At 38.7% G+C, this 17,850-nt stretch overlaps 1 protein-coding gene across 3 annotated transcripts in view; it reads left to right on the top strand.

The window, feature by feature from the left end:
• Positions 1-17,850, top strand: part of VPS13A (vacuolar protein sorting 13 homolog A) — a 112,503-nt gene that overhangs the window by 21,841 nt on the left and 72,812 nt on the right. For all 3 annotated transcript variants that reach the window (XM_055790454.1, XM_055790456.1, XM_055790455.1), the window contains exons 18-23: positions 1,227-1,428; positions 1,518-1,632; positions 4,360-4,496; positions 10,907-11,039; positions 11,809-11,926; positions 16,703-16,841. In XM_055790454.1, coding sequence (XP_055646429.1) covers positions 1,227-1,428; positions 1,518-1,632; positions 4,360-4,496; positions 10,907-11,039; positions 11,809-11,926; positions 16,703-16,841 — 844 coding nt within the window. The remainder of the gene's footprint in view (positions 1-1,226; positions 1,429-1,517; positions 1,633-4,359; positions 4,497-10,906; positions 11,040-11,808; positions 11,927-16,702; positions 16,842-17,850) is intronic.

The following is a 17,850-nucleotide window of genomic DNA, read 5'->3' as shown; positions in this document are numbered from 1 at the left end:
CTGTCATTTTTTGTGCAGTTTGGAAGCATAATCATTCTGCAGCTGATTGACAAAGTCAATGGATACTGTTTCCATTATAAAATTCCATCTTCAGAATTTTTTGTGCCAATACCTATTTTCTCCTTTTTTGTTGTTTCAGTTTATCATTATGTACAAGCAATCCAGTTTCTAACTCATTTCTTGCTTTGAGAAGCAACTGTTACTCCCTTTGAAACTTAATCTGACCGAATTGATCTCATAACCACTGGTGTGGTTATTTAGGCATTTAACATGACTGAAGAATTCTAGTTTTCTGTTGAGCTTTTAGATTTGCAGAAGAAAGCTGTAACTGGTGATTTTGGCTTGGTTTTACGCTCTCACAGTACATGAGGAAAAGCAGCAATATGAAATCCTTTGTTTTTGTTTTACATGTAATGGCTTAGAAGTTCTGGGGGAGGGCAGCCTTCCTGTTTCAAACCTTGCCCCCTCTAATTTGAGACATATTAGTAGAATCTATGTATGACATTAAGGTACAATTGACCTTGCTGAGTTCTATGCATAATTTTTTCTTAAGTTTTGCTTGCAGCCTGTTTGTTACCCTGTGGATCTGAATGGCCCTAATAATGCTGTCGTACTGAGGAAAAGTGAAGAAAGTGTGTGGTGTTTGTTTGTTTTAATTTAAAAAAAATTAATAGTGAAACACTTCCCTTTGAGTGTTGGGAGATAAAGATCTTCAGATGAAAGCTGTTAAGAGGTGCACAGGGTACTGAAAAAAATAAATCTACACCTCAAAAATGTTTCCTTGGGGTAATGAGGCTAGAAATCTTGTGCTTCTGTGGTGTATCTTTTATTTCTCTGCAGTGGAACCCTTCCCTCTCTGTTCCTCAGTGTAAGCTGTGCCATCTAATTCCTGAGCTCATACTAGAGAATTCTTATTTGCATGTCACTTCCCTGTCCTGGCATCTATCCTCATGAAAAGTGTATGAAGTGAACAACTGGGACCCCCTTTCTTATTTACTCAAGGGTGGCTAATAAACACCAATGATAATGAAAAGAAATGCAGTTAACGCATGGATATGTGTGATATATCCCTAGGCTAAGCTATTTATGTTTAAGGTAGTGTGAAGATACGTCGTTGTTGTTGGGTTTTTGTTTGTATTTTGGCTCATTCCTTATGTGTTTACCATCTAATTGTACCTACCCAGGTGGGTATTTCATCTGAATATGCTGTTTACCTTTCTTTACAGATTTGAAACAAAAATTGCCTCACTTGAAGTTACAGGCATGTCCCGAGAAAAGTGTACACCCTGTCTCCTCTCTTCTCGAACTGTCTATTCAGACAACAGTACCTCACTCTTAAGTATAATGTTTGAGACTAATCCTTTGGATGAGAAGGCAGATCAGAGGCTTAGAATAGAATCACAGCCATTGGAAATAGTATATGATGCAGTAAGTGAATACTTGGATAAGGTATAAATCTTGAAATATCTTACTTAATAGTAAATTTTCCATGTATTATTTTTGCTTCGTTTGAACAGATGACAATAAATAGCTTAGTGGATTTCTTCAGGCCTCCAAAAGATGTACATTTAGAGCAATTAACATCAGCAACTCTGATGAAGCTTGAAGAGTTTCGTGAAAAAACATCAACGGGTAAGTGCCGCATTCTCTTCTAGCTGCACACTCAGACAAATTTTTAGATTCCAGGAGTATGAAAATACAATCTTTCCGTATTGAGATGCATGGATCACTCATAGCTTTCTAATGCAACACCTAAATAAGCTGAATTCTTCAATCTCATTACAGAGCATTTGTTCTAGGTATTGGATAGTTTTGTCTCTATCTTTTTTAACTTCAGCTTCCTTTGTAAAATATGCTCTGCACCCTGAGGTAGTATTTCCATATTTATTTTCTTGTACTTCATGCAGAGTTAAAAACAGCGTGTTACTTTCATCATTAAATATCTAAATGGCCCCAATTGTTTCATAGTCTTTAAAAACTGATAGTGGTCCTCTAATGAAACCCCTACATCCTTGCTGGAGTTGTTACTTTTCAGGACTCTAGCTGCCTTTTTTTAGGTGCTTTCCACTTTATTCCTTGATAAATGTTGATTTTGATTTGGAATGACTCAGATCCAGTCATATCAACTGTATTTATCTATCTTCCAGTTACTCAGAATAAAAGCCATTTCTCTATTTTTCATTTTATCTTAGCTTTTTATCTCTAGAGATCTTATATTTTGACACATTAATTAAAATGGTCAATACTTTTAAAACTAGGATTTGTGGAATTAACTTGTTCCAGTAAGGATATCTGAGGGTTTTTAGATCAGAGGCATGTCCAACGCAGTGTCCTGTCTCTGACTGTGGATGGGAGAGGATACTAAGGGGAGATTTCACATAGAAATCCTTTTTGGAAGGAAAAATGAATGATTTTTTTTTTAACATTTAAATTTGGAACCAATTAATATTGTACACTCAAAAAAATGTGAGTACTCAGTAGTAATAAGTGAAAGCAGTTAGAGAAGACTCAAGCATAATAGGTAGTTAATAGATTGCTTTTGGTAAGCTAATATCAGGAATGAAATCAGGCATCAGTTATATTTCTATTCATTAGTTCTTTGACTGAACTGTTAAATTAACGAATAATGTCAGATGAACCAGTAAAAGTTAGGTGGATCAACTTGCATGTCTTTTCTATCAGAAACCTCTCCAGCACTACTAAATGTATGGATACCACAGTTCATTCCTGAGATTAATTGGACAAAAATTTGCTTAGATTTGGTATGCTTGGCTCTCTGCTTACTACCACTGAATACTCTGGTTCTGATCATGATGGATTTTTTTTTTCCCCAGAAATATGAGATTATGCTATGTATCTACTATAATTTAAGCATAGCATTACTTTAGAGGTATATCCAATGACTCTTACCATCACAAGAGTGCTGATTTGGCCATAGTAATCTAAAGGCTTGTTCAACTTGCAAATGAGAAGCTTGGTGAAAATTTCTAAAAAAAAAATAAAAATGCCGTGCATTGCTTGTAAAATCTTGGCTGAGACTTAGAGAATTACCAGGGAAAGATTTGATCTGCAGAATATTGTGTTTGCAGGGGACTATGGCAGTCTCAGAGGTAGAATAAAAAAACCCCAAAACATATCAAAATAATTCATTTAGACTTGAAGTCCTTGGGGAAGAATTCTTAACCTTTTCTTTCAAGCAGCAGAAGGTAGCTGGACAACATTGGGAAACTGTGAACTGCAGAAGGGAAGGAACTTGCTACACCAAAATATTTATGATTTTCAGCACCACTAGAAGACAAGACAAAAGCTTAGTTTCCCAGAGTTTACTTTATGGACTCAGCTGTGTTCCCTTCCCAAATGAAGGGGAAATAAAAGTAGTTTCTTGAATTTTTTACATCACTCAAATACAGTTAGGTATTGGGAACTGAAAAAATGTTAATATGTTTATTAATCCAAGTAATTTTATCTTGCAAATCCTGAAGTGTGATTGCCATCCAGTTCTTCATTGACTAATCTAGCTCTCCTGTGGCAGGGCAAGCTTTAGTAAATGTTGGAATGGTTTTAATTGCTTTCTTAGCAACGTTGAGTGTGTTGCAGTGTCATGTTTTCATCTTTGTAACTCACTATCTCTACTTCTGTGATCATCAGCTTGTTGGACCTGGTAAATATTAAATGGATTGTGGTAGTATCCTAAGGGAGTGTTCAGTGCTAACCCAAAGCAAGCTATTCTTTCCTCTTCAGATAAGCAAAAAAACCCCAGAATTTGATCTCAAATGTTCTGACAGTCTGACTTTCCCACCTAATTGCATGATTTCTAAACAGCATTTTTGAAAGACCTTATATTTGCTGATCTTCAGCACCTGAAGATGGAGATGCTTGACAGCAGAATTAGTGTAAACTTCAGTATCTCAGTAGTAACAACACAAGCAGTTTGGCCGGTGCAGTTGAATACTCCCCATAAGAACTTCCAGGACAACTTGATTTCTGAATCTACAGAGCACAATGAGTTAACTCAGCAGTTGCCAAGTTGTGGGACGCATTCCAGTTCTTCTCATTTCATTTCTGCTCAGTATGAAACTTGTTTGGATTTGCATGTGTCATGTTGCTGTCTCTACTTGTCTGTTAGCATTTTTTCTGTCATCATTTCATCTACTTGGTGCTTCTTTAAAGACTGCCTGTAATGACTGGTTCAGAAATCTGAAGAGCACCTGTAACTGCAATTAAACTTAGTCATCTAGCATTCACAGCTCATTTAAATAATTTAAAGTTAGACTTGAATTTCTTTTTATACCTTCTTTTAATTCCATAACTTCTGTATGGATTACTTTGTTTATATTTATTAAATGTATTATTTTTCAGGTTTGTTGTACGTTATTGAAACCCAGAAAGTTCTTGACCTCAAAATTAACCTCATGGCTTCATACATCATTGTTCCACAAAAGGGATTCTATGACCATACATCAAATTTACTCCTTCTGGATCTTGGTAGTCTTAAGGTATTCATTTACCTAGTGAAGTAACTTACTGAAAATGATGGTTTAGCTTTTATGTGATTTCCAGTTTCTTAATTTGTATTTTGTGGTATGTGTTAAGTACAAGTTCCCCTTGCAGTTTGTATTAGGTATTTATTTTAAATTGCTTTCCAGTCAAGGCAGAAATTACTAAACTCTTCTTAGTAGATTCTTTCACCCCAAAGATTTGTTAGAAATTACTCCTTGCCTGGTACAAAACCACTGTTGATGCTTTAAACTGTTACATGGAAAATGTCTATACATTTTTTACCTTAAAATACAAAACAGTAAACTCTTTACTTATGCGATTTAATGGTCCTCTGATTTTTAGTGTTACTATTCTTTTTATCAGTTAACCTTTTGGTCATTCAGTTAACTTAAAAATGAGAAAATGACACTGTTTCTACATATTCATTGGCAAACTTATTTTTTTCCAGGACAAATGATCTTACGTGAATACGGACAACTTTTTTTTTTTTTTTTTTACTTACAGTCTGAGTAGGAATAATTCTGCCACTTACTCTCTGTTTAGAGTGCCTTATCTACTCTTGTCATAAGAATTTGTTTCAAAGCCTAAAATACTGGTAAACAAGTAAATTGTCTATGTGTCTGCCACAGACTGACTTTCTGAGCATATGGGTTTCAGTAAAAATCATGGAATAGTTTGGGTTGGAAGGCACCTTTATGATCACCTAATGCATTGCCCCTGCAACGAACATGAACGTCTTCAGTTAGATCAGGCAGCTCAGACCCCTGTCTGATCTGTCCTTGAACGTTTCCAGGGATGGGGCATCTGCCACCCCTCTAGGCAACCTGCTCCACTGTTTCACCACTCTCATTGTAAAAAATTTTTTGCTTATCTGGTTTACATCAGCCCTCTTTTAGTTTAAAACCGTTACCCCTTGTCTGTCACAACAGACCTTGGTAAGAAGTCTCGCTCCATCTTTCTTAGAAGCTGCCTTTATACATTGAAAGGCTGCAGTAAGGTTTCTTCAGGCTGAACAACCCCAACTCCCTCAGCCTTTTTTTTATAGGAGAGGTGTTCCATTCTTCTGATCATTTTTGTGACCCTCCTCTGGACCTGTTGCAACAGGTCCATGTCTTTCCTGGTGAGGGCTCTAGAGGTGGGTGGGGCCTAATGAGGGCAGGGTAGATCTCTCTTGACCTGCTGGCAGCGCTTCTTTTGATGCAGCCCAGGATACGGTTGGCTTTCTGGGCTGTGAGTGCACATCACCAGCTCATGTCCCTCCAGTACCCCCAAGTCCTGCTCTGCAGGACTGCTCTCATCCCCCAGCCTGTATTGGTCATAGAATCATGTAATCATTTGGGTTGAAGAAGACCTTTAAGAGCATCAAGTCTGACTGTTAACCTAGCCCTGCCAAGTCCACCACTAAACCATGTCACTAAGTGCCACATCTACATGCCTCTTAAATACTTCCAGGGATGGTGACTCAATCACTTCCCTGGGCAGCCTGTACCAATGCTTGCCAAACCTTTCAGTGAAAAAAATTTTCCTCATACTGATCTAAACCTCTTCTGGCACCACTTAAGGCCATTTCCTCTTGTCCTGTTGCTTTTACTTGAGGGAGTGTGGGGGGAGACCAACATCCACCTGGCTACAACCTCCTTTCAGGCAGCTGTAGAGAGCAATAAGGTTTCCCCTTGTCTCCTTCCCTCCAGGCTAAACCACCCCAGTTCCCTCAGCCGCTCCCCATCAGACTTGTGCTCCAGACCCTGCACCAGCCTCGCTGCCCGCTCTGGCCACGCTGCAGCACCTCAGCGTCCCTCTTGCAGCGAGGGGCCCAAACCTGAACACAGCGTTCGAGGTGCGGCCTCACCAGTGCCCAGGACAGGGGGACCATCGCTGCCCTGGCCCTGCTGGCCACACTGTGTCTGGTACCAGCCAGGGTGCTGCTGGCCGCCTTGGCCCCCTGGGCACACTGCTGGCTCACGCTCAGCCGGCTGTGGACCAGCACCCCCAGGCCCTTTCCCACCAGGCCCTTTCCAGCCGCTCTGCCCCAGCCTGTAGCGCTGTGTGGGGCTGCTGTGACCCCAGGACAGGACCCGGCACTGAGCCCTGTTGAACTCCATACAGTTGGCTGCGGCCCATCAGTCCAGCCTGCCCAGGTCCCTCTGCAGAGCCTGCCTGCCCTCCATCAGATCAGCTCTCCCCCCCAGATTGGTGTAATCTGCAAATTTACTGAGGGTACTCAAGATTAAACAGGACTGGCCCCAACATGGCCCCTGGAGAACACCACTTGTGACAAGCCACCATCTGGATGACGCTTGCCACCACTTGCCACCACTCATGGGGCCTGGCCATCCAGCCAGTTTTTTTACCCCGTGAAGACTATCCCATGAGAGCTCAGTGGGCACTTTTGTTGGCTACCTCGGTATCTTTGGTGTGTCTAAGCGGTGTAGGAGGTTGCTGCCTATTTCCCCTTGGATTATGGGGGCTGCATTCTTCTCTCTGTCCCTGTATTCCAGCTCGGGGCTGGGTACCCCGAGAACAACGAGTCTTACTATTAAAGATTGAGATGAAGAAATCATTAAGTACCTCGGCCTTTCCCTCATTCCTTGTCACTGTTTCCCTTGTATCTAATAAATGATGCAGATATTCCTTGGCCCTCCTTTTGTTTCTAATGTATTTATAGAAGCATTTTTTATTGTCTTTTATGGCAGTGACCAGGTAAAGTTCTACTTGGGCTTTGGCCCTTCTAATTTTCTCCCTGCATAATCTGATGACATCTTTGTAGTCCTCCAGAGCTGCTTGTCCCTTCTTCCAAAAGTCATAAACTCTCCATTTTTTTTCCTGAGATCCAGCCAAAGCTCCCCCTTCAGCTGGCCTGGTCTTGTTCCCCAAGGGCTTGTTTTTTGGCACACGGGGACAGCCTGCTCCTGCACCTTTACCTTCTTGAAGAATGTCCAGCCTTCCTGGACCACTTGGACCTTCAGTACTGTGTCCGAGGCTCCTAAGCAGGCCCAAGTCGACGGTCCTGAAGTCAAAGGTAGCAGTTCTGCTGAAGCCCCTTCTTCCCTGAGAAGTGAAAACTTTTTATGATTTCGTGATCACTGTGCCTAAGATGGCCTCCAGCCTCCAGAACAGTCCCCTGTTCACGAACAGCAGGTCCAGTGGGGCACCTTCCTTAGTTAACTTCCTGACACAGTTGGTGAGGGAGCCACCTTATACATAGTCCAGGAACCTCCTAGATTGTTTCCTCTCTGCTGCTGCTGTGTTTTATTTCCAGCAGACATCTGGCAAGCTGAAGTCCCCCATGAGAGGAAGGGCTAGTGACTGTGAGACTTCTGCCAGCTGCTTACAGAGTTTTTTGTCTTCCTCTTCATCCTTGTTGGGTGGTGTATAACAGATCCCCACCATGATACCTGCCTTGTTGGTCTTTGCTCTGATTCTTACCCAGAAACACCCAACCCTGTTGTCACCATCATTAAGCTCTAGACAGTCAAAACGCTGCCTAACGTACTGGGCTACCCACTGCCTCTCCTTCCTTGCCTACCCCTTCTGAAGAGTTTGTAGCCATCCATTGCAGCACTTCAGTTGTGCAAGTCATCCTGCCATGTTTCTGTGATGGCAACTATGTTGTAGTTTCCCTGCTGCACAGTGCTTCCAGTGCCTCCTGTTTGTGGCTCATTCTGTGTGCATTGGTGTAGATGCACTTTAGTTGGGCTGTTGATCCTGCTACCTTTTGGGGACAGAAGTTCTAATTCCTCCAGTTCTGTGTTTGTAAAACATCAATAACCCTTGTCTTTGCAGCTGCGTGGATCTCCATTCCCTGCTTCTCCCGAGATAGTAGGCTGAAGGACCTCACTAGCACATTGTCAAAAAATGGCATGCTGCCCTCAGGCTTATCTCTAGTGAGCCTGATTTTAGCCCTTTCCCTATTTAAATCTAGTTTAAGGCTTTTTCAGTGAGCCTGGCTAACTCCTGTGCAAAGATCTTTTACTCCATTTCAGACAGGTGTACCCTGTCTATTCCCAGCAGGCCTGGTGTTGTGTAAACCAACCTGTGATCAAAAACCCCAAAATTCTCCTGGTATTGATCTGCTGGGTCTTCCCGTTTCTTTCCTTACCATTCCTTGGAACTGGAATAGAGGAGAAGGCTACTTGGGCTCCTGATCCCTTAACCAGTTGTCCCAAGACCCTGAAGACTGTCTTGATTGCTCTTAGACTTCTTGCAACTTCATTGCTGCTTACCTGAAAAGTCAATAATCAGAGGGCTGTTCCAGGGTAGGAAGCTTTCTCTTCATGTATTTAACCCAGGTCCCAGCAAGGCAACAGGCTTCTGCGTGAGTCTCATCTGCGTATTGGGTCTTCTGCCCTAGGAGACTGCCTTCTGACGGGAACAATAACCTGTGCCTTTTTCTTTATGGTAGCAGTTTTGACACAAGGCACAGGCTGACTTAACCTTGGCAACACCTCCATACTAGATAAACAATCATCCTTGTTATTGTTTGGTTATACTTACAGAGCCTCATACCTGTTATGCAAGGGCACTTGAGAAGGTGGAGTAATCACAGAGGAGATGGACCTGCTGTGCTGGGCAGGAACTTGTCACTGTTGCCTCCTATCCCTTAAGTCACTGTGTTCGGCCAGGCAGAGAGAGGATAGGGAATTCTATGTATCATGCATCCTGTTGGACCTGTCTCAGGGAAGGTAGGGTGCAGTTCCAGTAGTCTTACTTCTGTCTCGCACTCCCTGATACTCCTCAAGCTACTCACCTCCTCCCAGAGCTCTGTTGCTCAGCGGAGGGGTTCCTCTGGCTGGGTGCATCTCCCACAGGTGTGCTCGCTGTTGCTATCCTGTACTGGTGGAAGAGCAAGGCACAGCCTGCGGCCTGGCACGTGGGTGGCAACATGTTCCCGCCAGAGTTCTGTCTGAGCAGAAAATGGAGTTAGTGAGAAACATTGTTGTGTAGATCATAAAAATAATTTGGATTTACAACTGGATCTGTTAACTTCAGTGACTAATTATTTTACCAGCTCTTCTGAATACTGGTCATTTGTAGGCACTTTGTAGAGTTCAGTAATCAATCTGTATGTTGGTTGGGTGCTTGAGACAGCCTTCTAGATCTAATGGAGGAAGGGAAATAGAACAGCCCACTCATCTACTCCACCATTAGTAAATTTTATCTCAGAATAAGACATAGAAGAATGTTTCAGAATTGGACTCCAGTAGATATTTCTGAGATTTTTCTTTCTGCGATGGACAAGTAATTTTCATAGTGAATGGAACTCTTGGATTGGTTCCTGTCTAATAGAAATTAGAAAGCAAGATGAAGAAATGTGGCCATACAAAAAGACAGAAGTTAAATGCTCTCAGGATACAATTAATAATTCTGTATTCACTTTGATTGACGTATGCTTAAGTGAAATGTAGGTCATTCGTTGAATGAGTATGTTCAGTACAAAACAAATAGTCTTTTTCCCTCAGTTATGTACTGGATAAGATCAACTCCCAAGGGGGAAAATGGCATATAAAATTAAACTGTATCTCAATGCAGATACATTAGCAGACTTAATTAAGGTTACACAGGCAACATTAATTTAGTAAATTCTGAGTTTTCAATCTGTACGTTATTTTTGTAATGTGATTGTAGTTCAGTAGCACTGGAAAAAGACGTGCTGTGTCTTGGATACTAGTATGTAAAGCTGTTTGTTTCATGGTTATCCAAAATATTATCTGAGCCTGACAAGAACCGATATGGATCCAAAATAGTAGATATTTAAGGATGAGGACAGCCATATTTTATTGGAGACGAACAGCACAGAGGGCACATACCCATACTTCTTTGGTATTTCACACTTGTATTCCACAACTGAGACAAAGGGATAGTGACTGATATTAAAGGAAAGACCTTGAACATAGATCACGAACAATCCAAATGCCGTCTTCCCTTTTACTCTGTTTGACTAACACGTAACAGGGTAAGACCACAACTAAATTCAAGAGGATTCAAAAATAAATTTCATGTTTCTGAGATGACTAATGCAGTAATATTCTTACATATATATAAACCCCTTACAGTTATTCTACTGGTTACAAAGAATTTGAGACTTCATACTTGGGGGTGCAAGTCACTTATTAAAGGAAATTCTATACAATATATAGTACAAAATGTCATGGATTTTTAATTCCTTTTTAATTTTGCTTTTTTCATTGAAAAAGAAATGGAGTTTAATACTTTTTTTTTCTCTTTTTTTTTTTATACGGGCTACTAATTTTAAGTAATTAATTCTCTGCTGTGATGTTTGTAAGACTGTGCCCTTATGAGGACTTAAAAGTTTACTATTTTGTCACGGTAGGATCACGTATTTGTGGAATTAATGCTTTGGGATTTTTGAAATTGATTTATGCTTTTTTTGTGCCTTTTTTTTAAGATGAAAAGCAAAAGTCGTTCTGATTTATCAGAACTCAAAGTAGGACAAAGCACTATTGAAGATATAATGTCAAGAGCTTACGACAGTTTTGATATCCAGCTCAGCAGTATACAGTTACTGTACAGCAAACATGGTAAGTATTCATGAAAGTAATTCTTCTGTATTGGGTAGGAATATTTTAGTGGTTATATGCCTTTATATTTTTAACAGAGAAGCAGTGGAGAATCTTTGGAACATACTTCAAGAGCATGTTCTAAATTGAGTGCTATGAACGTGTTACAGATTTCTAAAACATATCTTCAGGCCTTAGATTCCAATCTTAGTTTTTGCTATAAACAAAGTTCAGATAGATCCTTTATTTTTGAAGAGGTCTCATTTGATTTGTTGCATAATAAATATAAAGGTGTAATTTATTCACAGTATTTTCCTTCAGTGCCTTTTCCTTGTTTCCCTCCAATTCAGAGCAGAATCCATGAATAATGGTAACTTGATCATTTTTTGAGGGTTAAGATGAGAATCCCTTATTGAAGGGAACTTTCACTGGTAGATTGGGAACTCATAATATTGAAAGAGTCAGAACCAGAGAAGTCTAAAGCATTTGACTATTAACCCTTTGGTTCCAGAGGGGAATCCAGAGCCTAAACTTCTAGTACCATGTATTTTAAGAGTTGGGCCCTTAGTCTGTAGCGTAGATGGGGTAGCTCTTTAGATGTGAACGGTAGAAATTAAGTAGCTCAGATCTTCTATGTTCGCATGTATTGATAGAACTGTAAAAGAGATCACGTCACTTGAATTTTTAACAATATATGCTAATTAATATCAGATACTTTAATTCTGTGATATGTGTAATGGGAAGTAATCTCTTTCAGTGTTTAAAACAAAGGTTTTATTTGCTCTTATAGATGAGAACTGGCAAGAGGTTCGGAAGCTGAAATGCTCATCTCAACATATCTTGCAGCCCTTAGACGTGAAAGTGGAATTTAGCAGGGCTATGGTTGTTACAGATGCAAGAATGCCTAAGTATGTGGGTTCTTTCCTATCTTGAAATTTTATGGTAAATGACTTTTTTAGGGGAAGAAAAAAAAATCAGGGATCTAATTATACTTCCGTTATTTTACATTGGCCGTGTGTGTGTCTTGGAAGTAAAATACCTTCACTGAGAAAAATAGAGAATAAACTGCAGTAACTGCCATATGTTGAAGAGGTGTTAAAATGTTATGATGTTCTAAAATAAGTATGTATAATATATTTAAAGATTTTTATTAGATATTATTAGCTGTTTTAATTAGGTCTTTCTAGTAGCTGTTCTCATTTTGCAGTTCAAAAATAGTTTTGAACTATTGCAGTTCTCATTGAAAGTACTGATGAGCAAAAAACATGAACTTACAAAGTCTCTTCTATAAACATCACAAATTTATTCTGAAAAGTAATGTGCTGTTATACTCCCTTTCACTTAAGTTATTAATAGTGCCATTTTACCTACTAGAGATGACTTCTCAGGGAAACAGCTGCATTGGTTTGCACTTAGGCTTTATTTAGCAAAAAACCTTTTGGTTATGGAAATTATACTCGATCAGAAGCAAATGTATTTTACTATTAATGATGAAATTTTGTTGTTAAAAATCACTGAGTCAAAGTGGCAGATATTACCTTTGCGCTTGATTTGGAAAGTGCATCCTCACTAATGCCTGATAAGGACACTACTACCAAAAAGTCCAGTTGGTTCTGAAGTACTTGTAAACTAGTGTATTAATGCATTACAGGGTAATTTGGTTTATTATGTCATTAATAAGAATCATATTTTTATGCTACAACAAGCTAGTGTATATGCTTACTTCATTTTTAATACTGTTGGAAATTTAGATTTCAGCTAGGCACTTCAGAAAATTAATGACATAAAAATAGACCTCGGCTATTGCAGAAAATTGTTTAGTACAATCAGAAAAAATCAAGAGGCAGGTTATGAAGTAAAACAATTATGAAGAACTTAGGATTTACTTAGTCAGGAAAAACCTTAATACGCATCAGCAGTGCTGTGTATTAGCAACACAGATCAATGATTGCATGGTATAATGGTGCCACCTTCTGGAAGGCTGGGAGGCTGCAGTCTGAATTTTGATGCTTGGGTTTACAAAACATCTTTCTCTTTTCCTCTGTACTTTTTCTTTGGTGGAGAAAGTGAGATAAGGGAAATACAGCTCAAAGGAATCTCTTTTTTTATGTTAGAAGTTCCAAGGAGAGAAAATCAGATTTCATTTCTATGGTCATACAATAAATTGTCTTTTTTTAGGTGGGTTTGTAATCAACATCTGTCCAAGTTATGCTAGTATAACATGGGTTAAGGAGTTTCTGCTCTTAATGAGAACACCTGCTGCAGTATTGTACTACTACCTGTCAAACTGTCTTGGCTACCAGCTGTGCTTCTCCTTTTGGCAGTGTATGTGTTTAGACTGATTCTGGGAAGATTTTCCCTAATGGATATTACTTCTGTGTTTCAAATTCTCATACAGTCACTTCGCGGCTTGGAGATCAGCTGCTGCTTCTTTATGAGTACCTGCACTGTCTACAGCTCTTAGGAATGCCATGGACAGCAGTTTAGTACTAGATAAGTTGTATGCCACAGTTAGTTGCTGATCATAACTAATTCTTTAACCTGTAGCAAGAGCAAGTAACCATTTAGAATCTATCATGTTGATACTGTGACTCAACAGCAGCCGAACTTGTTCATTTTTTACCTCCTTTACTCTCCAAATGCTTCCAGTCTCTATTCTGTTGATGGTATTACGATATGCTAGAGTCATCTGCCAGTCTTGAAATGGCAGGTGCAGCAGCCTTTTATATGATGGTGCAGATCTGACCTTTTCTTTAAGGGCTTGCTGCTTTTCCTTCTCACTTTGAGTTTTAAGAAGTCTGGAAATCATGAAATTTGGTATAGTATATATCCAGTTAGGATTGTATGACAAATTTTTACATTTGGTTATGTATTTTCCAAATCAAATGTTCTATTTTCTGTTGGCGTCTAGATCTTACTACTCAAACTCATCATTACTGTCAGTATCAGTGTCGCTTCAAATGCCAAATCGCTAATCACTGCATAATTTCTCTTTTTTAAAAAGAATTTTCAGTTAATGAATATTTATGAACAAATATTAAAGCTCATGTGATCTCTAGATGAAATTGTACACAAATGATAAAGATTAAATGATAGCTTTTGTCAGAAAAAATCCTCTAAATTTTAGTAATTACTTGAGTATAGGGTATTATGAATCAGTATTGCTCACCTCAGTTACACATACATGAGTGTATTTTCAGTATACATGTAGCTGCTCCTTTATATTCCCATTTTTATAAGTATACTTGCATATAGAGCCAGCATTATATTTTTCCTGCTCTTTTAATTCATATCTGGAACTGTGCTGTGGAATAGCATAGTTTGATTGAGAAAGGTGAGTGGAAAAACATTTGATCTACAGCAAAAACTAGTACCAAAATTGCTTTCTTTAATGTAGTAGGGTTTTATGAGTTAATTCCTTAGTTCAGAGAGCACCTATTATACTAAGTTATCTAAAAAGCAGCTAATTGTGTGGGTGTCTATTTTTTTTAATTTATTTTTTGACGTTTGTACATTGAATCCAGTTGAATTCCTTGTGATTTTATTGTTCAAACCCAGTAATGAATTCACCAGGACTTTGTGCTGTCTTTAGGAAGGCACATTTCTATACTGCTGCCTTGAAGAGAATACAGATTTATCTTTCATTTGTTGAAGAGCACTGTATCAAGGGCCTTTCACTGTTAACCTGTATTTTCATCTGCTCGTTTCCTAACCCTTAAGACAGGCTTTCACTGTGGTTGGATCTGAGTACCTGCCTTTCTTTCATTTCTAAGAATTGGGTGTAGTGCTCCTTACAGTTTTTTTCACTTGACATTTGGAAGCACTAATATGATTCTGTAGTTTTCTAGCCTGTGTAAATTGTTTTTTTTATGTTTGCTTTATCCTGTGATATGTTTCCCCCACTTCTGAAGGAAGTGGCTGGGAGTCTTCTCATCTGGTTTATGAAGGTGTATGAAGCCAGTAATTAGGATACCAATATTAAGAGAATTCTGCCATATAATTGTGTTCATTTAAGAAAAAAAATATCCAATTTAGAGGAATGTACTTATTTGCAGCTTTTGAGAATGGCATCCTTGACATTTCTTTCTCTTTAATATAACCAGTCTGAACTTCAAAAAACTTTTGCGCAGGTTTCCTCATCTATTGAAGTACTTAGCTCCTCCATGACTCAGTCTCTACAGGTTGGGAATAATTTTATTCCACTTCCAGATGTTTTCTGAACCTTTAAAGCTTTTAAGAGTATTTTTGTGAGCCTGTGATTACTTGCAGTTATCTGCCTTGCCTCTGCTAAGCGCTTCCCATGTAACGGCATGGGCTATCTGTTGTACAAACATTCATCAAAAATGTCTTAACAATATACATGAATTTTTTTGTAGGGAGGTTTAAGTGCAATGGAAGTGAGAATTGCTGTGTCCTAGATAACTGAAGCACTTAAGCAGATGGACAGGTCCTTTCAGATCCAGAAGCTACACATCTACCCTGACCTTCTCTGTTAAAATAAAAGAACAAGAAAGGAAAAAAAAAGTCTAAATTTATCGCTGACAGAACTGGAATTAAGAAAAGTCAAAAGTAGTTGAGATTTAATTACCTGTGAGAACTTAAGGTTGTGAAGAAGTTCATAAACTGTAGAAAACTAGGTGCTTTAATGTGTACAATTTCATGCTTGACTTGTTCAGGTATGAAGAGCTGTTTTTCCAGTTACTTTTGTGGTTAGTTGAAGGTAATTGAAATTTCAGGGGTTTTGTCCTCATACCTTCTCCATTGTATTATATTCTGTTCCTTTTGATGACTGAGCTGTGAGTTAAGCACAGCAAAACTGGAAGGAAATGGCAGGTCCTGTGCCTTACACCCTATGTGTTTAAGCATCTGCTGTTGCCCACTGTCGGGAGATAGTTGACTTTTTGAACAGACCTCTTAATCTGTTCTAACTAGGTGTTGTAATAAAAGCATAAGCCACTTCTCTCCTTACTTCTGTTCTGCTCAGTTCTGTGAGAAACTGTAATAGGTTTTAGGTCTTTAAAAATCAGTGTCTACATTTGAAGTGATTCTACTTGATACTGGCCATAGCCTATTCAAACAGGCTTAAAATATGTCTTACTGCTTTCATTTTTAAAGACTTCTTTTGTTATGTCCTTTATAGCTATGCTATTTATTTCTCTGTTATATATCTAGACTACTGCTAGAGTCAGCTTAAATATATGTAATTTTTAGAACGTATTGTGTATACTTTGCTTGAAGTTTTGGGCTGTAAACATTCTTATGCAAAAAACCCCAACCAAACCAAACCATCTTTTTGTCTGTAAAATACTTTTAAAGGTTCCGTTATGTGATTTATTACAAGTAATTAAATTAAATGTGCCAAACAAGGGGGAACAATTTCTCATCAGGAGGAAAATATACCTTATGTAGCCAAATTAGAAGTGGTTATTAGTATTATTTGCAGTCCTGATCTGCAAGACATTGTATCAAATGGAAGTATAAATTACAGGAAGTATAAATTACATTAATAACTGGCTGTTCACTAGTTAAGTAACTTCTGCGTGCAACAGACATTAAATACATATCTCTCAAAACACAATGGTTAGATGAGTAGTTTTCTGACTAGGAAGACTTGTGTGTTTTCAGAAGGAAATTATGTAAAGTTTGAATAAAATAGTTTAAAGATAACTGTGTTTACAAAACAGGTTCAAACTTTCTGGACAGCTGCCTTTACTTTCTATCCAAATATCAGACCAGAAGCTGACAAGTATCTTGGAGCTAATCGATAGCATTCCTAAACCAGAAAGTGCTCCTGCTACCAGTTCTCCTCCAAAACTAACTGAGGTAAGGCCTTTAAAAAATATCAGAAAAACCTCTTTTTGCTTTTAGTGTTGCAGTTTTGAACGGAGCACAAGGAAGTGGAGAACAAGCATGTCCTTAGTACTTCTTGAAAAACTTAACTAATTCTCTAAAGCTATAGAAATTTTGCTCGTTATTTAGTTTATTGTGATCTTTGGCTGAAAATTATGGAATAGTTGTTCAGTGGCTGAATTTAAAATGCTTCCTCCCCTTCCCCTGCCCCAGCCCCGCAACCTTCTGCTAGTCTGGGAATTACTTTGTAGTTCATATTAATTGTGGTTAACAAACTTTTGTTGAGGATTTGTTTAATTGTATCTTCAAATTTACATATATATCAGTGCTGCAGAGTTTGGGTTCAGCTTTTTTTTTTAGCAAAGGGAAGGTTGACACTTCGGAATTTTTAGAATTTAAATGGTATGTGGATCTTAGATAGGAGTTTAACTTTCAAAAATGAAACAAAAAATATCCGCTAGCTGTGGCTATGTTGGCTAAACAGCATCTGACTGGAAAAAGTGGAAGCTTCATTTCATCTGACTTAACTGCTCATCACAGCTTCTCTTCAGTCAGTTACACAGCATACCTGAGTGGGCAGCAGTTCTGTCTTGCATGTCTTAAGGTTTATGGGTGTGGAGTGCATTCTCCCCCTACTTGCCCACCCCCTTTCCTTAGTTAAAACTGGTGCAGGTCACTATTTTATGCCATTTTGAGGACTGAGGACTGCCACTTTGTTCTTATTACTACTGAAAAGTGGTCTTTACCTGTTGATATGAGCTGTTCTTAACAAAACTAGGAAATGAACTCTTGAGTTGCAAATGTTAAACACCACTCTAGTCTGCATGATCTGGCTATGTTTTATGTATCTTTAAAGCAGTCCTATCATTTGAACATATGTGAAATCTCAAAGTTAAAGACATAATTGGGCTATCCATTTGTCGTTTGCAAATACTTCTAATTATCTGTTATTTAATCTTTTGTGTACTTGATTCTAAAGGAA

This window comes from Falco peregrinus, chromosome Z, assembly GCF_023634155.1.
Source record: "Falco peregrinus isolate bFalPer1 chromosome Z, bFalPer1.pri, whole genome shotgun sequence".
Classification (NCBI taxonomy): domain Eukaryota; kingdom Metazoa; phylum Chordata; class Aves; order Falconiformes; family Falconidae; genus Falco; species Falco peregrinus.
This window is presented reverse-complemented; position numbering and strand designations above follow the sequence as displayed.